The 25,039-nt window shown below is 47.9% G+C and overlaps 1 protein-coding gene across 3 annotated transcripts in view; it reads left to right on the top strand.

The window, feature by feature from the left end:
* Window positions 1-25,039, top strand: part of INPP5J (inositol polyphosphate-5-phosphatase J) — a gene marked incomplete at its 5' end in the record, with an annotated part of 39,604 nt that overhangs the window by 7,083 nt on the left and 7,482 nt on the right. For all 3 annotated transcript variants that reach the window (XM_081841775.1, XM_081841777.1, XM_081841776.1), the window contains 8 exons: window positions 674-1,512; window positions 8,843-8,953; window positions 11,248-11,356; window positions 17,770-17,886; window positions 19,078-19,253; window positions 22,238-22,349; window positions 23,055-23,164; window positions 23,295-23,478. In XM_081841775.1, coding sequence (XP_081697901.1) covers window positions 674-1,512; window positions 8,843-8,953; window positions 11,248-11,356; window positions 17,770-17,886; window positions 19,078-19,253; window positions 22,238-22,349; window positions 23,055-23,164; window positions 23,295-23,478 — 1,758 coding nt within the window. The remainder of the gene's footprint in view (window positions 1-673; window positions 1,513-8,842; window positions 8,954-11,247; window positions 11,357-17,769; window positions 17,887-19,077; window positions 19,254-22,237; window positions 22,350-23,054; window positions 23,165-23,294; window positions 23,479-25,039) is intronic.

The following is a 25,039-nucleotide window of genomic DNA, read 5'->3' on the forward strand; positions in this document are numbered from 1 at the left end:
TGGCATCTCCAGCCAAGGGTAGGAGAGACTGAAACTCTGGAGAGCCAGTCAGTGGAGGCAACACCAACTGGGTGGACCAATGGTTTGATTCAGTAGAAGGTAGTTGCCTGTGTTCCCAGTTTCTATTGAATTTGGGCTGGGAGCAAGCTGCCTGGTATCTGAAGGAATCCATGCTGTGTCACAATTTCCGCCTGGAGTTCATTGCCCCAGGGTGCTACAAGGGCTTCTTCAGAAGCTCTGGTGAACATGAAGAAGAAGACGACAGGGTTAGGAGTGGATGCTGAGAGCCCAGGTCATCTCAAAGGGCAGCCTTTGTATACAGAGACATGGTGTACCCTCTGTCTGTCCGTTCCTGAGGTTAAGAGTCAGGGAAGTTCTCTTGCATGGGTGATGTGGTCGTAGCCAGCCCTGGAGGAGAAGATGAGAAGGAAGGAGGTTGCAGTGACCCCATGGGGACATGCCAGATGTATTGCAAAAACCTCCTTGCATAGAATTCCCATCAGGGCCCGGCTCTGTTGCTTGGCTCTGTTCTGCAGGGCAAAATTGAGACAGGTTCCTTGCGCCTGCCAGGGTCGTTGTGGGCATCTTTGCATGAACATAGGCTGGCAGGCAGGGCCTCACATGCCACGCAGCTGTCTAATGTGCTCTGCCCTTTTCTCCCCCGTTCTTCAAGATGGAGTCCAGTCACCGTGGCAGCAGGGACCAAGGCCCGCCCTCCCCCATCGGGTCCCAGCCGGTGTCTCCACGCAACAGTATCACGGGATTGGCGTCGCCAGGGCTGTTCTCTCCTGCCAGCAACCAGTACGCCTCAGATGGGACAGTCCGGTACCAGCCTGAGGGATCCAGCAATGCGGTGTATACCGGAGGAAACCTACCAAGTGGGACTAGGCCTGACTCGCTCTTTGACTCTTTCCACAACCGGTTGCAGCCCGACGGGTCTCGCCATTCGGCATCTGAGAGACAGAACCAGCCTCTCTCCTTGGATCTCAACAGAGCCCAGCCGGAGGGCTCTGGGGGCGTCCATGCGTTCAACACCCCAAACCTGCGTTCTCCGGTAGAGTTACGGCCATTGTCTCCAGCTTCCGGCAGCTCGTCAACCCAATCCAACGTCTCTCCATCCATGAAACTCAGCCAGTCGCCCAGCCGGGGTGTGCTCCCAGAACTTTGCGGCCTGGACCCAGTGACCTCTGGCATCCTCGCCACGGTGGAACTCAAGGACACTCTCCCAAAGGCCGAATCCAGCGACCACATCTACCTGGGTCGCTCCGGCTCCTCACACCGGCCCATGTCCCTCCCGAAAGCTATCTCGAGCGAGTACATCTCGGGCGGAGGAAGGGTGGGCCCCTCTAAGTCCGCCATGCTCTCCAAGGCTGAGTCGGAGGACATCGTCTCGTATGGCAGGCTCCGGCAGCCCCCCAAATCCCAGGACCTGGGCAGCAGCAACATGAATCTCAAGGAAAGCTTTCTGATGCGACTCGGCCAGCCCCACACCAAGCAGGACAATGAGTTTCGGTGAGGCGGACTGGGCATGATGGGGGGAGCGATGGCTCAGGGGGTGGGGTGAGGGACCAAGAGCAGTTGGGACAGGGGTCAGCAACCTTTTTCAGCTTATGGGCTGGTCCACCGTCCCTCAGACCATGTGGGGGGCTCCTCCCTGAGTTAGGAGGAAGATTGTATTTTGAAGCAGGGGAGGGTCAGTGAGATGCAAATTGTATCGTGTTGGGGTTGGGGAGCATGTGTCCAGATAGATAGATAGATAGATAGATAGATAGATAGATAGATAGATACAGTGGTACCTCAGGTTAAGAACTTAATTCGTTCTGGAGGTCCATTCTTAACTTGAAACTGTTCTTAACCTGAGGTACCACTTTAGCTAATGGGGCCTCCCGCTCCGCCGCACTGCCGGATCACGATTTCTGTTCTCATCCTGAAGCAAAGTTCTTAAGCTGAGGTGCTATTTCTGGGTTAGCGGAGTCTGTAACCTGAAGTGTCTGTAACCTGAGGTACCACTGTAGTTTTTATTGAAAGACTTTCATGTATTGTCCCTCTAGATATTGATGAATCCCGATGCCCATCATTCAGTCGTAGAATCGTAGAGTTCGAAGCTGTCCCCAAGCATCATCTAGTCCACCCCCAGCAATTCCAGAATCACAGCTAAAGAACCCTTAACAGATGAGCATTCAACCTCTCTTTAGGAAACTCCAGTGAAGAAGAGTTTGGCTACCTTCTCAGGCAGTTCATTCCACTGTTGAGCAGCTTTTGGACCCTACCCTCTGGAGCAGCAAATAACAAGCTTGCTCCGTTTCCCATATCCAATATCCTCCACCACTCCTTCAGATATTTGAAGACAGCTCTCATATCACCTCTCGGTCTCCTTCAGGCTAAACACACCCAGAATGCGGCAGCTAGACTGGTGACTGGGAGCGGCCGCAGAGACCATATAACACCGGTCCTGAAAGACCTACACTGGCTCCCAGTCCGTTTCCGAGCACAATTCAAAGTGTTGGTGCTGACCTTTAAAGCCCTAAATGGCCTCAGCCCAGTATACCTGAAGGAGTATCTCCACCCCCATCGTTCAGCCCAGACACTGAGGTCCAGCACCGAGGGCCTTCTGGCGGTTCCCCCACTGCGAGAAATGAGGTTACAGGCAGAGGGCCTTCTCGGTAGTGGCGCCCTCCCTGTGGAACGCCCTCCCATCAGATGTCAAGGAAATAAACAACAATCTGACTTTTAGAAGACATTTGAAGGCAGCCCTGTTTAGGGAAGTTTTTAATGTTTGATGTTTTATTGTGCTTTTAATTCTGTTGGGAGCCACCCAGGGTGGCTGGGGAAACCCAACCAGATGGGCCGGGTATAAATAATAAATAATAAAATATAACAACAACAACAATTTATTATAATATTGATATTATAACTGCCTCAACTGTTTCTCTTAAGGTTTGAGTCCCAGACTCTTCATCATCTTGGTTGCCCTCCTCTGTACACCTTCCAGCTTGTCATTAGCCTTCTAAATCTAGGGCGCCCAGAATTGGACACAGAACCCCAGATGAGGTCTGAACAAGGCAGAATAGAGTGGTACTATCACTTCCCTTGATCTGGACTCTGGACTTCTATTGATGCAGCCTAGAATTGCATTAGCCAATTTTATTTTTTGCCGCTGCTGCTTCACACTATGAATGAGAGAGTAGACCACCTTTTTACAGCAAACCTCATTATAATTATTGCAACATTAAACGGGCCAAACCGGTCTTATCTTTAAGCCTTTGCCATAAGACCTTTGTACTGAGGCTTGTTTTTATGGTTCATAACTATTGTCCCTTTCGGCATAGTGCCAGTGAGCTGGTAAGAAAAACTGGGCTTCGCTCCTTTAGGAGCAACCCTGTAGGTGTGTCTCTGTGTGTGTCCTCTGTGGCTTCCTAAATTGTGCCCTCGTTTCACAACCCAACTTCCCAGCGATGCAGGCTAGGGTTGGGTCCAATTTGGACATTGCATCCTGCTGGCTGGAGCTGACGGGAACTGAGAATCCGACAACTAGAGAGCCACCAGTCATTCCCCCCTGCCCCCCCCCCCCACAATGGGGCTACCAGGATGCCTGGCATAAGCAACTTGGAACCAGCTCTCTCCTGCTGGAGGGCCAAGCAAGCTCTTCTCCCATGGAGCAGCAGCCCCCCTCCTTGCACCTGCAGCGAGTCCTTTTTGCTGACGCTAACTGGCGCCTTTCCGCATATGCGGTTTAATTGTGTTAATGCCCTGGGATTTATTGCCAGGGAGCCTGGCGTGGCCAGTGGCCCTCTGGGGGCTTCTGCCAGGCACTGAGCATTCCAGCTGGCCACACCAATCATATTAGCACAGCGGCGTCTGAAAATGGCACGTGCCAAACGGTCAGAGTGCTTAAATTGTATTAGTGCCTGTTGGTTGACGACAGCTCCCGTTATCCCTGACTGTTTGCTGTGCAAGCTGCCGGGAGTCTTGGAGGCTATCATGAGGACATCAGCTCCATCCCTGGCTAATGACAACCCTGCAGGGAAGGCCAAAAGAATTATAGATCGTAGGAATGCAGGAATGTGAACCTGTCTCATGCAAGGCTTGAACCTGCAACCTTGGCATTATCAGCACCCAGCTCTAAGCAGCTGAGCCAGAGAGTGTCTCTGCAGAGGTCCCTTCGTGCATTTGTGGCCAAAGCGAGGTTTTAACTGGGTGTTAGTTGGCTATAATGTTGTTGTGTTTTATTTATTGCATTTGTATCTCACAACTTTGCTGTTGCAGGACTCCAGTTCCATGATCATTGACCATGCTGGCTGCATCCAATGGGTTTTGTAGTCCAACAAAAGTTTTGGAGTCCATCCGAAGGCAGCCCTTTATAGGGATTTTTAAAAAATGTTTGATGTTTTATTGCGTTTTTATATTTTGCTGGAAGCCGCTCAGAGTGGCTGGGCAACCCAGTCAGATGGGTGGGGCATAAATAATAAAATTGTTACATACCCTCCAACATTTATCTGATGAAAATAGGGACATCTTATTCAATTATTGTTGTTTTATTTATACCCCGCCCAGTCCTTTTTTTTCTTAAAAAATGTTTAGAGGTACTCTCATTTTTAACTCAAGGAAAATCACCATTTTATAGTTCAAATCAGGAAAAATAAATACAGTAAACGGACAAAAGTACAAAGATTCACAAAATGTTTAGGGGTATGCATCCCCCTAGAAAAAAAGCACTGACCCAGCCCATCTGACAGGATTGCCCCACCTGCTCTGGGCACCTTCCAATATATATAGGTAAAGGGAACCCTGACATCTAAGTCCAGTTGCGAATGACTCTGGGGTTGTGGCGCTCACCTCGCTTTACTGGCAGAGGGAGCTGACGTTTGTCCGCAGACAGTTTTTCCAGGTCATGTGGCCAGCATGACTAAGCCGCTTCTGGCGAACCAGAGCAGCGCACAGAAATGCTGTTTACCTTCCCGCCGCAGTGGTACCTATTTATCTACTTGCACTGGCATGCTTTCGAACTGCTAGGTTGGCAGGAGCAGGGACCGAGCAACGGGAGCTCACCCCGTTGCAGGGATTCGAACTGCTGACCTTCCGATCAGCAAGCCCAAGGCTCAGTGGTTTACACCACAGCGCCACTCTCTTCCCATAATAAAACCATAATAAAACATTAAACATTTAAAAACTTCCCTTATACAGGGCTGCCTTCAGATGTCGTCTAAAGGTTGTATAGTTAGTTATCTCCTTGGCTCAGGGGGATCACATAACTCCATACGCTCCAACATTTCTCTGATGAAAATAGGGATGTCCTAAGGAAAAACAAATTAGAAACTGGGACAGCTTCTGTAAATCTGTAGAACAGAGGCACTTGGAGGGTCTGTTAACAACATCTGAATGTCTGGTGGATGCCAGCATCCAAGGGGGTCAGTCTGATGCATCCAGGTATTGTTGGACCCCACTAAGGAGAGGGCCTTTTTTGGTGGTGGCCCCTTGGTAATGGAACAGATTTCCCAGGGAGGCTCAAGTGGTGTCATCTTGGAGGTCATTTTTGCACCAGACAGAGACTTTTCTGTTCATCCAAGCTATATAAATAACAAGTAATGCAGGATTCTCCCTCCCCTAAACAGTTTTCTGTTTTGCTTTTGCTTTTTGCTTTTAGCTGTTTTTTCAAACCTTATTTATTCTAAACTGCCCCAAAGAAGTTTATATTGTAGTGTGGCAGGCAGAGTTAATAAATAAAAGAAGTTAGCATCTTCTGTATAAATATGTATTCATTTATGCATAAATTTCTATACTGCTATATGTACTCCTGTACATAATCAACATAATGAAGTCTGAGGTAAAAAAAACAGCAAGGCAAAAAATGCAAAACTAGGTCACTCACGTGGCAGCGTAAGCTTGTCTAAATAACCTTTTTAAGATGTCTAAAGCTACACCTAGAAGATGCCTGTGTGATGTATGAAGGTAGCAAATTCTGAATTAATGAGGAGGTGGTTGAGGCATAAAATACTGGGGTGTTCAAAGGCTGTCACTGTCTTGATCTGCAAAATTCTTGGAAGCTGCTTGTCTCAGATGAAACACCACGTCTCACAAGCCTGCAGCTGAATGATGGTGTCTGGGGTGAGGCAAGGAAACTCTCTCTGTGGTTTGTTTATGGGGGGGGGGGCAACTTCATCTGCACAGACCCTCCCTGCATGCCTGGTGTGCAGGTGTGAATGTGAAATAAGTGTTTCTGGCTAGCTGAATCTCAGCCTAGCAAGCCTCAGTCCAGCTTACTTTAGGGTTGCCACGCTGGCTTTTGACAGTTTTAGGGTTGCCATGTGTCCTTTTTTCCAGCACATGTCCGCTTTCTTCATAGTGATCCATAGTTAAAAGTATACCATATTTTTCCATGTATAAGATGATTTTTATTATTATTACTAAAAAAATGGGGGGCATCGTATACAGTCATACCTCGGATTACAGACGCTTTGGGTTGTGTGATTTCAGTTTGCGCACCGCGCTGAATCCGCTGAACCCGGAAGTACTGGAACAGGTTAATTCTGGGATTTGGCGCATGCGCAGAATTGCTAAATCGTGCTTTGTGCATGCGCAGAACTGCCAAATCGCAACCCATGTGTGCGCAGACATGGCGCTGCGGGTTGCGAACAGGCTTCCTGCACGGATCACGTTCGCAACCCAAACATCCACTCTACACGGATAGTGCAGAGTGAGGATGGGCAATTGGTGGCCGCTGCGAGCAGATGTCAGCAGCAATTGGGCGGGTGATTGGTGGTTGTGGCAAGGGGATTGGCTGCTGCTGAGACAATTGGGTGGGCAATTGGTGGGCAGATGATTGGTGGGTTCGTCGAGGCGTGTGATTGGCAGGGGTGGTCAGGCGGGTGAGTGATTGTCGGCAACCCCCCACCCCAAACTTCAACAGCTCTGTGCAATCTTTCCCCATTTCCTTAATCTGGAGTCCCCAAAAATAGGGGTCGTCTTATACATGGGGTATGTTATACACGGAAAAATACGGCAAGTTGGCAAATGTGTCCTCTTTTTTGCTCTTCAAAATATGGCAACCCTATCAGGGACCTACCTTATTTTGTGATTGTAAGTTGTTTAAACTGTTTTTAATAGTGCAAATTAATGTAACCTTCCTTGGGACTTTAGGGTGAAGGGCATAAAGATGATACTAATAACAACAACCCATAATTATTATTTTATTTTACTTACAAAAATACAGTGGAACCTCAGTTGTCGAATGTAATACATTCTGGTTCGACTTCTGAAATGTTTGACAACCTAGGCACAATGGGGCTGTTGGCAAAATCCATTGAAAAAATGGAGAAATGCCCCTTGAAAGCCGTTAGACTTCCAAAAAATCGTTCAAAAATGGAAGCATTCACTTCCAGGTTGTTGGCGTTCAAAAGCCAAAACGTCCGACGTCCGGAGCGTTCAACAACCAAGGTTAACTGTACTTATATTCGGCTATGTAAAAAAAAATAATAATCAAAGTGGTTTACAGCAGTAAAACATAAAAATAGTTAAATAAAAACTGTAAAAAGGTTAGAGAGTTAAAAACAGACATCAATTAACCAGTGTGGAAGGGTGTGTTTGTCGGAATCGAGGGGTCTCAGCCCCAGCTGGAACATCTCCCTCTCAGCCTTGTTGCTGCAGAGATTCTTCGACCTCTGCTCCGACGTACATCAGCGACCCGAGCTTACAGACTTGAGCACACTTTACTCAGCAGTGTATACTGCGCAACAGAAGAGGCTTGAGGCTGTAGATACATACCAAGCTACACATTTATTAAACATAAATCAGGACAAAGAAACATGTCGTCTCTCCTTGCCGTCTTCACAGAGAGAGAGCTAAAAACAACAACTATACAGAGCGGAAGTTCCGCTCACGCCAGCAATCTGTGCTGGAATGTAAACAGACGTGTGACACGCAACAATCCCATGTCTGCAGCAAAAGGTGGAATGGAATCCCAACGGTGTTCTTAATTGCCTGCATAGGCCTGACAGAGCAGAAACGTTTTCGGCAGGTGTTTAAACGTTGGCACAGAAGGCACCTGCTGACTCTCTAGTGGCCGAGAGTTCCACAGGACTGAGTCGATGACACTAAAGGCTTGGTTTCTTGTTGACAAATGGGCTTCATGAGCTTCACCAACTTGGGGAACAACCAATGATGCTCATGCAGGTATTTCCGTGCTCAAGCAAGAACTAATAATAATAATAATAATAATAATAATACCCTGCCCCTCTGGCTGGGTTTCCCCAGTCACTCTGGGTGGCTCCCAACAGAATATTAAAAACACAATAGAACATCGAACATTAAATAATTCCCTAAACAGGGCCATCTTCAGATGTCTTCTAAAAGTCAGATAGTGCTTTATTTCCTTGACATCTGATGGGAGGGCATTCCACAGGGTGGGCACCACTACCAAGAAGGCCCTCTGCCTAGTTCCCTGTAACCTCACTTCTTGCAGTGACGGAACCACCAGAAGGCCCTCGGTGCTGGACCTCAGTGTCCAGGCTGAACGATGGGGGTGGAGACACTCCTTCAGGTATACAGGGCCGATGCCGTTTAGGGCTTTAAAGGTCAGCAGCAACACTTTGAATTGTGCTTGGAAATGTACTGGGTTCAAGTGTTCCCTATGTTGTTCAGATGGGCAGCCAGTGGAGGTGTTCTAACAAGGGGGCTGCATGTTCTTGACCAGAAGCTCCCTTCAGCGGTCTGGCCTCAGCATTCTGCCCCAGCTGGAGCTTCCAAACCAGGCCCAAGGGCAGCCCCAAATAGAGTGCGTGATAGTCATCCAGCCTTGAGTTTAATATTAATGACCCTTGACGCCAGGCTCCCTGTTTTCTTTTAGCATCACTATCGTGACCTGGAATGTTGGTACAGCCATGCCTCCCGCTGACGTGACCTCGCTCCTGCACCTCAACACAGGGGACTCCAACGACACAGACATGATCACCATTGGGTAAGGAAAAGGATCCGCCATGGACTGCCCTTTTGGCAGAGCATGTCACTAGTGTGTGTGTTTAAGTGTGTGTGAACTCCCATCCAACACAACTCTGCAGGGTGAATGAACGGTGCTCAGGGCAGTGATTCCCAGATGTGAACATCTGGGCAGCGGCGTAGCGTGGGTTGTCAGCACCCGGGGCAAGGCAAGTAATTTGCACCCCCTAACCCGTGGATTTGCACCCCCTAACCCGTGGATTTGTGCCCCCTAACCCCCAGATGTTGCGCCCGGTGCGGCCGGCCCCCCCTGCACCCCCCATGCTACGCCACTGCATCTGGGACTAGAGATGGCCAAATCTGCCTTGTTTAGTTTCTCTCCCTTTCTCAGCCTCCCTCCACAACCTTTAAGTTTCATTCTCCCCACTTAGAATCATAGAATCGGAAGGGACCTTGGGGGACATCTAGTCCAGCCCCCTGAAATGCAGGAATCTCAACTAAAGCATCCATGAGAAATGGCCATCCAACCTCTGCTTTAAAAACCTCCAAAGAAGACGAAGACAAAGACAAAGACGGAGAAAAATAAACACCCTGCCCACCTGGTTGGGTTTCCCCAGCCACTCTGGGTGGCTCCCAACAGAATTAAAAGCACAATCAAACATTAAATAATTCCCTAAACAGGGCTGCCTTCAGATGTCTTCTAAAAGTCAGAGAGTTGTTTATTTCCTTGACATCTGGTGGGAGGGTGTTCTACAGGGTGGGCGCCAATACCAAGAAGGTCCTCTGCCTGGTTCCTTGTAACCTCACTTCTCGCAGGGAGGGAACCACCAGAAGGTTCTCGGCGCTGGACCTCAGTGTCCAGGCTGAACCATGGGGGTGGAGATGCTCCTTCAGATATACTGGGCTGAGGCCATTTAGGGCTTGAAAGGTCAGCACCAACACTTTGAATTGTGCTTGGAAACGTACTAGGAGCCAATGTAGGTCTTTCAGGACTGGTGTTATATGGTCTTGGCAGCCGCTCCCAGTCACCAGTCTAGCTGCCGCATTGTGGATTAGTTGTAGTTTCCGGGTTACCTTTAAAGGTAGCCCCACATAGGAGAATCTACGACCTCTACTTTCGAACAGCTCTTATTGTTAGACATTTCTTCCTGATGCTTAGTTGGAATCTCTTTCCTTGTAACTTGAATCTATCATTTTGGGTCCTACCCTCTGGAGCAGGAGAAAACAAGCTTGCTCCTTCTTCTATGTGACAGCCCTTCAGATATTTGAAGATGGCTATTATATCTCCTCCCCGCCTCCTCTTTTCCAGGCTAAACATACCCTGCTCCTTCAACTCCTACATCAGTTTGTAGATCTTTCTTTTTAAAAATTGGCTGCCGACCTTTAATTTAATAATATATACATTTTTGCACAGTGTTGCAGGGTTGGTTTGTTTTTTTGCAGCCAAGTTTCCCTAATGCAATTTTCACAAATCAAGGCACGCCACCCCAAATTCTCCCTCCCCTTTTGTAAATTTCAGATGTGTTTTCCTTTCTCCTAAATTGACGGAGAACCGTTGAAAAAGGACAATGCCCGAGAATTGTTTTTGACGTAGCAGCAACTCAGCCCAAACCTCAGAACAAACTCTACAGTTCTATGATTCCATTATCTGGCAATTATGTGGTTTTCCCCTCTCATATCTTGAATCAGAAGAACAGGTTCTCCTTTTGATTTTGAATTGGTACAGGGCGAGGTTTTGTAGAGCCACTGAGTCTTTTGTACTGTGTTGGTGGGGGAAGTGATTTCAGCCCTGTGGGTGGGGTGAGCTCAGCCCTCTCTGATCCTTGGCTTGAAAAATCTTCGGCTGCTTTGAACTACGGAATTGGCGCTGTTCTAGGTCCCACATAATACCCATTATGCATTTGTAAGAAATCAATCTTTTTTTTTTGTCTAGAGTGGGACTTAATCTCTGGAACTCACTACCTATTGACTCCATGCAAGTGCCTTCCCTGCCCTCCATTTGGCGTTTGCTAAAAAACCATTTTCGTTTAGAAAAGCCTTTAAAAAAATTTGCTGTAAGTTTTAATCTGTTTTTAGTTCATTGCTGATTTTATCTTCTGAAGAATTGTTTTTATAGTTTGTTTTATAGTTTTATTCTCTCTGAGACTTTTTGCTTTACAATCAATTGGTATATAAATTTTATGGGAAAAAGAGGGGTTATTTATAAGAACATGAGACTTCCTCCATTTTCTTTATCCCATGAAAGTGCTTGGAGAGCAGAGTGTTCTTTCCAAAGTGTTTGCCTGCCAGCTGGTGACAATTTTGAATTGTTTTCAGGCTCCAGGAGGTGAACTCCATGATCAACAAACGGCTCAAAGATGCTCTTTTCACAGACCAGTGGAGCGAACTTTTCATGGAGGTGTTGAGTCCATTTAATTTTGTACTGGTAAGCACCGAGGGGAACTCAGTGACAAGTTGAGGACAGGTTAAGAATGTTGTGGGGGGGGGACTTTCTTTCTTGGTTACGAATGCAAATGCTTTTAATAACTGCAAATAATCAGAGGGCTGATAAAATTAATTTTTACACAAAATAACAACAGTGAATCAGAATGTTGTTTGTACTAACAGATTTTTTTTTAAAGCCAGGATCAATGCAAACTTAATTAAGGGACTGTGTTATTATTCCCACAGTTGTTGTTATTCTTTTAATTTTTTTATTTTTATCAATAGAAATTTACAATCAAACAATTTCTATAATCATTTTGTGAGATTCTCTGACTCTCGTGATTCCCCCCTGCCCATCTCCTACATGGGTCCTTATTACAGTAATTAAGACTGCATATCAGTATGTTATCCACTATTTCCATTTCCCCAAATTATCCATAAACTTCGTTACTTTACAAGTGATTCTTATAGTCCAGCTAAAGTTTTGTTTTGCTTACGTGCTCTCCTAAGTAAATTGTAAATTTCCCCCATTCCTTTTTAAAGTCCTTGTCTTTTTGGCATAGTCCAGCAGTTTAGATTACCAGTGTGTGTGTGTGTGTGTGTGTGTGTGTGTGTGAAACTACATGGGCCAAATCCGTATCGGGATCAGATGCATGAGCCGCATTGGACAGGAGGCCCACCTGTCAATCACCTGACATCACAATGATGTCCACTGCAAGGTGCCTTGAAGTTCCAAAGTCAGGGCTTAGAATTGTAGAGTTGGAAGGGACACCAACGGTCATCTACCCAACCTGTCCCATGCAACGCTTGAACCTTTGATCTTGGTGTTATCAGCAACTTAGCTATCCAGGCATTGGAGAAAAGGTGAGGTGTAAAAAAATTAAATAAAGGCTGTAATAATAAAAATAAAGGAGCACGTCAAAGTACAGTACCTTTCAGGGTACTGCTAAAAGGAGGTTTTCCCTGACTGTTTCTTTTTAAAACTGCTTTATTGGTTTTTAAAAGAAAAAACATAGCAAGACAAAGAAAAAATATATCAAAAATGTAGTACACAACAAAAAGCAATCCGAAAAAGAGTTTGCACTTCTTACATCCAAAATTGAATTTAAAAGGTAAAGGGACCCCTGACCATTAGGTCCAGTCACAGATGACTCTCGGGTTGTGGCGCTCATTTCACTTTTTTGGCCGAAGGAGCTGGTGTACAGCTTCAGGGTCATGTGGCCAGCATGACTAAGCCGCTTCTGGCGAACCAGAGCAGTGCATGGAAACGACGTTTACCTTCCCATATATCTACTGGCACTTTGAGGTGCTTTCGAACTGTTAGGTTGGCAGGAGCAGGGACCGAGCAACGGGAGCTCACCCTGTTGCGGGGATTCGAACCACCGACCTTCTGATCGGCAAGCCCTAGGCTCTGTGGTTTAACCCACAGCGCCACCCGCATTAATTCTTCACTAATTCTAGTATGATTTCTGATCTCCCTGCTGTGGTTCCTGGGTTTCCTTTCGCTATGCTTCCTTTCCTTGACTGTTTCAGCAAGGGGTTCTGAATTAGGAAATTTGCTGAAACGAGCAGGATTTAACCCCTCCACTCACCAGCTGATGAGCAGGATGTGTGTGTAAAATCCTGCTGCTTTGGCTATGTGCCCCTGTTCCTTGCTCGAAACCGGTACACACTGCCAGTGCAGGATTTAACCTTGTCCTCCCACTCATCAGATGATGTCACAAGTGACATCAGCTGGTGGGCAGGTGTTGGGGGAGTTAGCCTTGCAGATCTCAAGTGTCTGTTGGCAATGCGCTGGTCCCTGGTCCCTGGCCATGGTAGTGGTGGGCAATAAGCCAGGGGTGGGGCAGCTGTGGTTGATTGATTGATTGCATTTCTATGCCACTGTTCATTCAAATGAATCTCAAAGCGATTTAACAACCTATAAATAATCATAACATAATAAAACATGATAGCACATCGCGAATACTTCATACGTCATATAAAAGAATTAACAAATTATCCAAAAAAATTTGCAATCTATAAAAAACAGCAACTAAAAAATAAGCTAAACCTCACAGTTGTGACAACTGGTGCCTTTAACAAATCGATGCAGCATTTAGAATCCATAAAACAATATTAAAAACATTAACAAAATAGTAACTAAAGATATAAGCTAAGCACTAAGTTCATTCATACCCCCATTCACACCCCCCATCTCTGCACCCCCATGGCTCATAACCTTTCACTCTGTTCAGTTCATTAGAATACAATCATACCTCGGTTTACAGATGCTTCAGGTTGCGCGTTTTCGGGTTACGGACGCGCTGAAACCCAGAAGCACCGGAATGAGTTACTTCAGGGTTTCGGCGCTCGCACATGCACAGAAGCGCTGAATCACACTTTGCACATGCACAGAAGCTCTGAATCACAACCCGCACATGTGCAGACACGGTGCTGCAGGTTGCGGGTGCTGTGGGTTGCGAATGTGCCTCCCGCACAGATCATGTTCGCAACCCGAGCGTCCACTGTACACAAATGCACATAATGTCTGTCACTGCCCATGGGTTGACTCTTCTGACCCATAGCCTCTGCCCTCTCGGTGTGGCAGCCTCCCAGTCGATCCAGACAGATTTCCTGCCCACTTCTGTCCTAAAGCACATTATGGGATGCAGCTTGATATGGTGTCCCAATCCAATTTGCCAGGATGGCAGCCCAGTGGATCTGCATCATCTGATCCTTAGCTTTCAAAGGCCTCTCTTAGCCTACCAGTGGGAGGATAATACAGTGGTATCTCAGGTTACAGATGCTTCAGGTTACAGACGCTTCAGGTTACAGACTCCGCTAACCCAGAAATAGTGCTTCAGGTTAAGAACTTTGCTTCAGGATGAGAACAGAAATCGTGCTCCGGCGGCACAGCAGCAGCAGGAGGCCCCATTAGCTAAAGTGGTGCTTCAGGTTAAGAACAGTTTCAGGTTAAGTACGGACCTCCGGAATGAATTAAGTACAGTGGTGCCTCGCAAGACGAAAAGAATCTGTTCCGCAAGTCTCTTCATCTAGCGGTTTTTTCGTCTTGCGAAGCAAGCCCATTGACGGCTTATCGGATTAGCGCTATTAGCGGTTTAGCGGCTTTTAGCGGCTTATCGGTTTAGCGGATAAGCGGCTTAGCGGCTTAGAAAAAGGGGGGGAACCCGCAGGAACTCGCAAGACATTTTCGTCTTGCGAAGCAAGCCCATAGGAAATTCGTTTTGCAAAGCACCTCCAAAACGGAAAACTCTTTCGTCTAGCGAGTTTTCCGTCTTGCGAGGCATTCTTCTTGCGGGGCACCACTGTACTTAACCCGAGGTATCACTGTATGGAGAGAGCCAGTCTGACCTCTCTTGGGAGAGAACCTCACAACCTGGGAGCGGGCACCGAAAAGGCTCTCTCTAGTTCATTCCTCTGACGTCGAGGGCACTGAGAGAAGGTGCTCACACAGGGAGGCAGGTTCGCATAGAGAGATGTGTCCCCAAGGCGCACACGAAACCTCAGACGACAGCCCAGATTGCAAAGATCTGCATGCACCAGCCCATTCTGGCCCAGCGACTGTGGCGCTGGTGGGATTCAGGGACGCAAAGGCTGGCTGAGGCGATGCCCCTTGTGAGTGTTGCAGGTGCCAACCTCCCTCCCTCCACAGCCCTGCTTTTGAGGATCTGAGGGTGCGAGGCACCAGTAGCCTTGGCAAAGTCAGGGTGCTCCAGGCATGCTGCTTTGGGTGCTTTCTTGCCTGAGTTCCTCAGATGACCTCAGAACCCTGCCCTGCTCCCGACGATAACATCACAGCGGTCTCCATGGCGATGCCATGGAGACGAGGAGCATCAGAGCGTTTGGGAGGCTGTTGTGACGGCAAAAGGGAGAGGAGCGGCTGCTGGTTTCTCAAGGGCTGAGGATCCTGCTGTGCTGTCTCCCTATTTAGGACAGCCTCTGTGTGACTTGGGGCGATGGGATGGGCTTGTTCTGACAGCCTGACTCTACTCCTCTCTCTCTCTCTCGCCCTGCCCACCCCACACACAACCGGAGCTTTCCAGGACACATTCACAACACGCCAGATCACCTTGGGACAACTCCATCTCCCTTGCATGTTTTACTTTTGTGCTCTCGAACTGGATATGCTATTCTCACTGTGGCATACGAGGTAATATAATACAGAAAGGAAACGCACTTTGAAAATGGAGCGCTGTGCATAACTCATAAGAACATGAGAAGAGGCCAGCTGAATGAGGCCAATGGCCCATCTAGTCCAGCATCATGTTCTCACCATGACTGACCAGATCCCTGTTGGAAACCTGCAAGCAGGACCCCAGGCACAAGAGCCCACTTTCCCCTCCTCTGGTTTCCAGCAACTGGAATTCAGAAGCATTGCTGCCTCCAGCTGTGGAGGCGCAGCAAAGCCATTGAAATATACTCCGAGTCGAGAGTGGATTTCATGCTCTTTATTCAGCTCATAGTGGTGAGGAGGAATGGAAGTTTCCCCAAAGTATCAGCTTTATATACATTATTTACACAATGGGCTGCACGTGATTGGCTAATTCTGGAATTCTCCTGTAGGCCAATCAGATTGTGGATTCACTTCCATCTGGAGCTGGATTGGGTGGCTCCTGCAGACCAATCAGACTGGTGCATTCTGAATCCTATTATTCTATGACCAATCATACTGCTGCATTTTGGATCCTATTGTTCTAGGACCAATCAGACCGCTGCATTTTGGATCCTATTCAACTCAGTACATAACAGCCATCATGGGTGGTAGCCATCAATAAGGTGACTTTCCACGAATACACATACAGTAGTACCTCGGGTTACATACGCTTCAGGTTACAGACTCTGCTAACCCAGAAATAGTGCTTCAGGTTAAGAACTTTGCTTCAGGATGAGAACAGAAATCGTGCTCTGGTGGTGCGGCAGCAGCGGGAGGCCCCATTAGCTAAAGTGGTGCTTCAGGTTAAGAACAGCTTCAGGTTAAGAACAGACCTCCGGAACGAATTAAGTACTTAACCCGAGGTACCACTGTAGTTTGCATTTGTTTCTCCAGACAGCAGCTCTAGCCCTAACCTGGACTCTCCCTCCTTGGATGTTTTTAAGCAGAGCTTGGGTGTCCTTCTGTTATGGACGCTTCAGTTGACATTCCTGCAGTACAGTGGTACCTCAGGTTACAGACGCTTCAGGTTACAGACTCCGCTAACCCAGAAATAGTATCTCGGGTTAAGAACTGTGCTTCAGGATGAGAACAGAAATCGTGCAGCGGCAGCGGGAGGCCCCATTAGCTAAAGTGGTACCTCAGGTTAAGAACAGTTTCAGGTTAAGAACAGACCCCCAGAACGAATTAAGTACTTAACCCGAGGTACTACTGTACATTTCAGTTCACTTTTAATTTGTAACACCACCTTCCTATGTTACTATACATCCACAAGGTGATTCACGAGCTGAAGAAACAAGAAAATAGACAACATGTAATAACAATCTGATCCAGTACCCCCCCCCCCAAAAAAGTCACAATAACTTTGAAACAAACAGCTTAGATCAAATACAGCAATACAGCTGTACCTTAGTTTTCAAACAGCTTAGTTCTTAAACATTTTGGCTCCTGAATGCCGCAAAAAAAAAAAGCGAGTACAGTATTTCGGTTTGCAAAATATTTTTGGAAGCCAAACATCGGACGGGACTTCCTCGGCTTCGGCTTCCAGGAGCTTCCTGCAGCCAATCAGAAAACACAATTTGGTTTCTGAACGTTTTGGAAGTCAAAGGTACGACTGTATTCAGCAATCCGTTGTAACAGAATAGTAAACAATATAATTAAAGGTCAACAAATAATAATTAAACAGTTTACACTTGTCAGTTACAATAAAGAATTACTAAACTATGATCAATAAAAATAACGGCAAGTCACAATGCATAAAATACCACAAAACATACAAAACCATGTAAAAGGGTCAAATTGAGAAACAAGGTTGGACTAGATGACCTCAGTGGTCACCTCCAACTTTGTGATTCTCTACTTCTGTTGTTCCATTCTCCTTAATTAGACTTTGCTGTTGCAGATAAGCCTGCAATTCTCCCATCCTGAGTCTGGGGTGTGTTCAGGATTCGAACTGAGTGCGGTGCCTTCTGTGAGGGTGGAGAGATATATTTATTCATTATTGCATTTCTATCCCACTTTTCCTCCCAAGGAGCTCAAGGGTGGTGTACGTAGTTCTCCCCACACCTCCCCACTTTAAACCCTCACAACAACCCTGTGAGGTAGGTAACGCTGAGGGACAGTGGCTGGCCCAAGATCACCCAGTGACCTTCATTGTGGCCAAGTGGGAAAATGAACACCAGTCTCCCAGGCCCTCTAGCCAGGTGCTCTAACCATTGCACCATGCTGCCTGGCTCTCTCACTGCCTTTCGCTCTTCCAGGTGAGCACGGTGCGGATGCAAGGTGTCATCCTGATGGTCTTTGCCAAGTACTACCACCTACCGTTTCTACAGGACATCCAGACGGACTGCACCAGGACGGGACTGGGAGGATACTGGGTAAGTGTCAGGGGTTGTGCTGAGGAGGGCTGCACTGAAAAAAAAGGTGGGAGCTACCCCCTCCCCCTGATCCTGATCCTGAATCTTCCCAGGAGCAGGAGGGCAGTATAGATTTGGAACAATGGTTTGCAGAGGGGCATAGTTCAGAAGGCAGAAGCTGGGAAATACTGGATTGGGAGCAGTTAGGAGAAGAAACACTGGGGGGGGGGTTAACAGATTCACTCTCTCTGGAAAGCAATCCTCTGCTCTCCCTGAGGTCAAGAAGAGCTCAGAAAGTGGCAGAACAGGAGAGAAATGTCAGGAGTAAGCATGGACCAACAGTACCAAATAGTATGGGAAACAGCCCTACTAGAAAAATTAACTAATAAACTGAAACTGACACAGGGACAAATAGAAGAAGACACCTTCATGGCTTCCCTTTATCACATACACAACCCAACAAGACCACAACAAAAATCCACCAACAGCATACAAATCAGTAGGGCTAACCTAATCCAAAACACCCACCCACCCCACTCACACATGAAAACACAGCCAACCACAAATGAACAACCCCACTCTAGGCCAACCCCAACCTCTCTCACCACCAAAGGAACACAAGCGAACAGCAGAGAACCTGCACAAGCAACGCTGACACAAAACCCCACATATAGTAAGTAAAATAGAAACATTGCCACCTGACCCCCACCCATCTTTTTCCCCCCTCCACCTCTTTGCCCGTTTTCTTCCTAATGTCTCAACAAATGAAACTGATTTGTAAAAATGTTACATGGGAAAAAAAATACGAGAGAGAGACATTGCACACACTTTTGTAAATCAAGAAAAGCGCGCGCGCACACACACACACACACACACACACACACATATATATATATAGTGGCAGAACAGAAAAAACATAGCGGCTCCAAGCTCAGATTACAAGACGTAGGAGTGACGTAGTTTAATAGGGATGGAGGGAGGAGGGAACTTAATTGGGAACACTGCAAATTGGAGGAGTGGTCTTTGTTCTCTCGCTGTGATTATTAAAGTTTCTAACTGGTAAGAAGACTCCTTATCTGCTGCCACAAGGGAGGAACTCGATTCCCTGAAGCCTAACAGAAAGTGTGCATGGGTCCAAGGGCGCAGAGCGAAGGCATAGCCCCTGGTGGCAGATGATCCATACCTTTCTCCCCCCCTCCCTCCCCAATGCAGGGCAATAAAGGCGGGGTGAGCATCCGCCTCTCCATCTTTGGCAACATGGTCTGCTTCCTAAACTGCCACCTACCGGCACACATGGAGAAGGCAGAGCAGCGCAAGGAGGACTTCACCACCATCCTCCACATGCAGCAGTTCGAAGGGCCGTCAGCCAGCGGGATCCTCGACCACGAGTAAGTCTCGGTCCCGGGTGCAATGCATATCAATTGCCCTGCCCATTTTTCCATTGCCCTGCCCACCCCTGGCATGTCCCCCTCCCCCACAAACGTTGTCCTGAAGGGAATGTGGCCCTGTGGCTGAAAAGCTCTCCTGTATGATAGAGAGTCCGATCTTTTCTTCTGGATAATCGAGTTGGAAAGGGCCCCCCGGTGCTCATCTAGTCCAATCCCCTGCAATGCAACTAAATAAACCTAGACAGATGGCCATCCAACCTCTGCTTAAAAACCTCCAGTGAAAGAGAGACCCCACTGCCTTCCGAGAGAGACCGTTCCACTGTCGAACAGATCTCACCATCAAAAAGTTCTTCCTGATGTTTAGTCGGAAGGCGATTTTGAGCAGAGAGAAGCAAGAAGGAAGATGGGCAGGACTCCCAATCCACCCCAGCCTCCATTCCACTGCCCTCTTCCCAGTCATGCTGGTCTCTGAGACTCCTTTTCAATGTGTATGAATACATATCTTCCTATAGAAATAGAAATGTAAGGTGTTGTCACGCTCTGTAGTTCACACGGCTGCCAGCAGGTGGCCACACCAGCTGCACCACGAAGAATGGCAGGCAGGCTCATGGAAGCTGTTGGGGAGGTCAGCTATGGAGAGGAAAGGTGGGTGAGATTTAAAGGGTGGGGGGAAGGTGCGGGAGAAGGGCAAAGGGATAGGCGGGGTTGACAAACCGAGTGAGCAGGGGAACCAGCCCCTAATGCACACATACTTATTTATAGGCTGTTTTTTCCTAGGGCAGAACACTAATAAGAAAGCTTACATCTGCCTTTCTTAGCCAGGTGCCCTCCAGCTGTTCTGGACTTCCATCAACCTCAGCCAGAATAGCCTGGAAAGCTCCGGACTGAGAAAGCTGGGATTATGTAATCATGAAATTACTTTGGAAACCAGGCACTTTAAGACTTTTGAAAGACCGCAGCGTTTTTGTGTGTGTTTAAAACAGCAGTGACACATAGGCCAGGTAATCTGAACGTTAATACAACAGAAACCCAGATTCAAAGTGATATATATCTTCCTATATACATAAAAACGCGAGGCTGTTGTCGCGCAGTCCCCCCGTTGGAGGATCTGTGGTACTGCATCCCATTCTTGGATTTGCATGAAGTCAGGGTGTGGGGAAGAGAACAAAATCAGAAGGGCAGGTTTTTAAACGGAGGTTTTACATAATGGCAGAGGTTCCAATGAAGCAGGGATAGAGGGGCACAGAGGAGCTGAGGAGGGATGAGGTGGGGCAGTTGAAGGAGCTGTGAGGGAATATGGAGGCTAAAACTGCAGAGTTGGAAGGGTTCCCTGCGGGTCATCTAGACCAACCCCCTGCAGCGAAGGAATCGTGGCTAAAAGTTGCTGACGGATGGCCATCCAACCTCTGTTTAAAAGTCTCCAATGAAGCAGAACCCATCACTTTGAGTGAGTCCATTCCGCTGTAGATCAGCTCTCGTTCAAGTCCTCCCCTCTGGAGCAGAAGAAAACAAGCTTGTAACAGCCCTTTAGGTATTTGAAGAAGGTGATCACGTCAATCTTCTCTTCTCCGGGCTAAACTAACTCCTTCCCCTCCCTCCCCCTGTCTCTCTCACACATCCAGGGGGTGGGGAGAAATCGATGGACGGAAAGCATTTGCTCAGAAATCGTGCCCAACCCAAACCAGATTCCCAGAACTCACAGGCGAATTTCCATCTTCAAAGTGGTTGTTTTCTGACACTTTTTTTTAAAAAAAAAAGAAGAAGAAAAAAATATGGGAGGGTATCAGTGCTAAGTGCAATCTGTCTCCCTGCCCCCCCCCCATCTGCCCACATCACTTCTGCCATCTGATTCCGACTGGTTCCCGCTGGTGGAAATGTGTCTTCGTGGGCCGCCCAGGTGGGCAGGCTGGCACACACAGGGCTTACTGTGACACCTGACCCTCTTGAAGCCTGAGACTCTCTTTATCGGGAGGCTTCGGCTAACCAGGCGGCGCTCGAAGCTGATGCCAATGGTCCAGGCCACCTGATCCATTCGGCGGCGGAGCAGTTTGGAAGTCAGCCAGGAGGGCTTCCGGCTGGCGTTGACCTACATCCCGGCTCAGAATCTCGGCTTAGCCACCGCTGTTTGTTCCCTGCAAAATCCTCCTTCCTCTGCTGCTTGGGAGGGAGGGCTCCTTCTCCCCTCGATCGTGTCTCAGTTGTTTGTTTGTGCGTGTGTGAGAGAGAAATGCCTGTTGTTGTTTTTTTTAAAAAAGAAATATTTTATTTATTAGATTAATATACTGCCTTTCATCAGAAGATCTCAGGGCGGTTCCCAATATGAAAACACACAATAAAAGCAGAAATAAATACCGTATTTTTCGCTCTATAAGACGCAGCAGACCATAAGACGCACCTAGTTTTTGGAGGAGGAAAACAAGAAAAAATATATATTGAATCCCAGAAGCCAGAACAGCAAGAGGGATCTGGCTTATGGGATAGCCTCTTGCTGTTCTGGCTTCTGGGATAGCTGCGCGAAGCCTCTCTCGGGCAGCGGGAGGAAGGCTCCCCCAAGAGCCGCGCTCCCTTTAAAGAGAAAAGCCCCCAAGAGCTGCACACATGATCCACACGGCTCTTTAAAGGGAGCGCTGAGCAGTGCCTCCTGCCTGCATTCGCTCCATAAGACACACACACATTTCCCCTTACTTTTTAGGAGGGGAAAATTGTGTCTTATAGAGCGAAAAATATGGTAATTAAGCAGGCCATTGAGCTACTGCAAGGAATTTGCACAACCAAGCGACAGCTTTTCCCTGGCTGCCTTGCTCTCCAACATCTGATAGCCCTGCTCTTTTACATGGAGGTTCTCCAGTTAGGTGAATAGCCACACTGCTAGACGTCCTCTGTGAATGTGTCTTACTTTCTGCCTTCCCTTCTGACTTGGCCGTGCTGTGGACTCAAACAGCAGAGGGTCCCGGCCTCACCTGTGTCTCCTTTCCCTCCCCCAGCATCGTCTTTTGGTTTGGGGACCTCAACTTCCGCATCGAGAGCTTAGACATCCGCTTTGTGAAATACGCCATTGACAACAACATCCTCCACCAGCTCTGGGAGAAGGACCAGGTGAGGTCTCTCTCTCTCTCTCTCTCTCTCTCTCTCTCTGTGTGTGTGTGTGTGTGTGTAATAAGGTGTTGGTAGGTTCCTCCCTGGGATGCGGGTGACACTGTGGGTTAAACCACAGAACCTAGGATTTGCCAATCAGAAGGTCGGCAGTTTGAATCTCCGTGACAGGGTGAGCTCCCGTTGCTCGGTCCCTGCTCCTGCCAACCTAGCAGTTCAAAAGCACGTCAAAGTGCAAGTAGATAAATAGATACCACTCCGGCGGGAAGGTAAACGGCGTTTCCATGCGCTGCTCTGGTTCGCCAGAAGCGGCTTAGTCATGCTGGCCACATGACCCGGAAGTTGTACTCCGGCTCCCTCAGCCAATAAAGTGAGATGAGCGCCGCAACCCCAGTAGGTCACAACTGGACCTGATGGTCAGGGGTCCCTTTACCTTTTTAAAGAAGGCTGCCTTCAGATGTCTTCTGAAAATCTGGTAGTTGTTCTTCTCTTTGACATCTTGTGGGAGGGCGTTCCACAAGGCGGGTGCCACTACTGAGAAGGCCCTCTGCCTGGTTCCCTGGAACTTGGCTTCTTGCAGTGAGGGAACTGCCAGAAGGCCCTCGGCACTTGACCTCAGTGTCTGGGCAGAACAATGGGTTGGAGACGCTCCTTCAGGTGCTTTCATCCTTTCTCTCTCTCTCTGCCTCGGTCTCTTGTTCTATGCAGCTGAACATCGCTAAGAACACCTGGCCTATCTTGAAAGGCTTCCAAGAGGGACCCCTCAACTTCCCCCCAACCTTCAAGTTTGACGTGGGCACCGACATGTATGACACCAGGTAATGGGGCGTGTCTGGCTGGACTGGACGGGGGCATTCGTATCCTAAGTGGAGGGACAGGGGAGAACCGCTGTGCCCTCAGGCACTTCCTTTAGCGCCCGCTCATTCTGCTCTCTCGCGTGCCTCACAGCGCCAAGAAAAGAAAGCCGGCTTGGACCGACCGGATCCTGTGGAAGATCAAAGGCTCTGGCGCACCGACGCATCCCGGGAGATCCATCTGTGGCCTCCTGTCTGTGAACCAGCTTTGCTATTGCAGCCACATGGAGTACACCGTCAGTGACCACAAGCCGGTGGTCTCCATCTTTGCCGTGAAGGTGAGTCTGGAGCCCTGGTGGGAAGTGACGCAGCTGGGAATCTCTGAGCTGTCCTGGCTGTGTGCCAAGTCAGGTCTGTGCTGCTGTGAGTGGGGAAAATCAAGGCCTCTCTTCAACCAGTAAACTGGGACAGAAAATTCTCCTCTGTCTATTGAATTCTCCTAAACCTGTGGTTTCCAAACTTGGGGGGGCCTCTGCTGCCCCCTTGGTTCCATCCCCAGTGCAAAGCATTAATCGTTATAGTGGTTTGCACGATCCACTAAGGAAGATAATAATAAAATCAGAAACAGTGGAAAATGCACATTTATTCAAAATCCAATTGAAATTACAAGCAATGACCATTCTGCACGCATTCAAGGCAGGCTCAGCTGTGCATGCACACATCCTGTTCTGACCTGGAAGAGGGTGTAACAGGGTCGTGATGACAGGCTTACCTGTGCTACACAGTCATGTGTGATGACCTGTAACACAATCCCCGTGCAAATCGGGGGTTGCCTGTATTTAGTTTAACCCCACGAAACCGATGAACTCCTGATACCAGCTGTTAAAGCCTGATAGTCATTTACGACTCCAGTATGGGAATGTTAAGGACAGTGGGAGAGGATATAGTGATTAAATATTATCCTTCCTTCACTCACGCTAGTGAGTCATGTAGCAGAGCAGATTCCCCTCTAGAAGTTAGTTTGCAGATTCATTTGAATATCTTTAGTTAAGCAATCCAGTCTGGCTTGAACAGCCTGGATTATTCCTGGTGTCCCCTTTGATCCCTCTTAAAAGACAAGAGTCTTTCCTTAAAAGTAACAAGAAGTTTACTCACATTCAGTTCACAGTATGATCCCTGAAGGCAGATTTTAGCTCGTAGTTATAGAACATAGTGTGAGTTCATCCCTTAGGGGGATTGAGCCCATGTGCTGCTGGCTGAGAGCCAGCAGACAGCAAAATACATTAAGGGAGCAGCATCAAGAGAACAAAATGGCTGCAGGAGAGCAGCATGTCATCAAGAGAGGAGAGATGGCTGCGTGACTTGGCTCTTTTATGGAGTCAGCCAGGATCACGCCCATCTCCCAGATCACATTCAAGGGGAGGACACTCCAGACCAGTAGAACAGGAAGTTACACTGACTGGATGTTCCCTTGCCTGTGCCCACTCTAGGGAAACAAGGAATGTTGTATTTGATTGCTCCAATGGATTACATCCCACATCCAGCACTCCCTGCTGCCCATAGCTGTCAACTTACAGATTTGAAAATAAGGGACCAGCAGCCAAAATAAGGGACCTGCAGCCTCACCTGTTCCAGGCACTCCAGTCTTCCTGTCCTCCTGCAGTCTGGTCAAACTCATGCTGGTAGCTTCAAGAACACTGTCGAACCAACTTTGTAACCAGAGGTTCAACTGAATAGAATCTGAATCACATGCACCACAAGGCCTATGCAGCCTCAACTTAAGATGGCTCCCTGGCCTGGCTTTGCACTGCAAAGTTTGCAGCAGAACGTGCAACAAAATGGCGTCCAGCATTCAAAAACTTCCTCAGCTTGCATTAACTAGCCACACACAACGCATGC

This window comes from Podarcis erhardii (genome assembly GCF_964252035.2).
Source record: "Podarcis erhardii genome assembly, chromosome: 15".
NCBI classification, from domain to species: domain Eukaryota; kingdom Metazoa; phylum Chordata; class Lepidosauria; order Squamata; family Lacertidae; genus Podarcis; species Podarcis erhardii.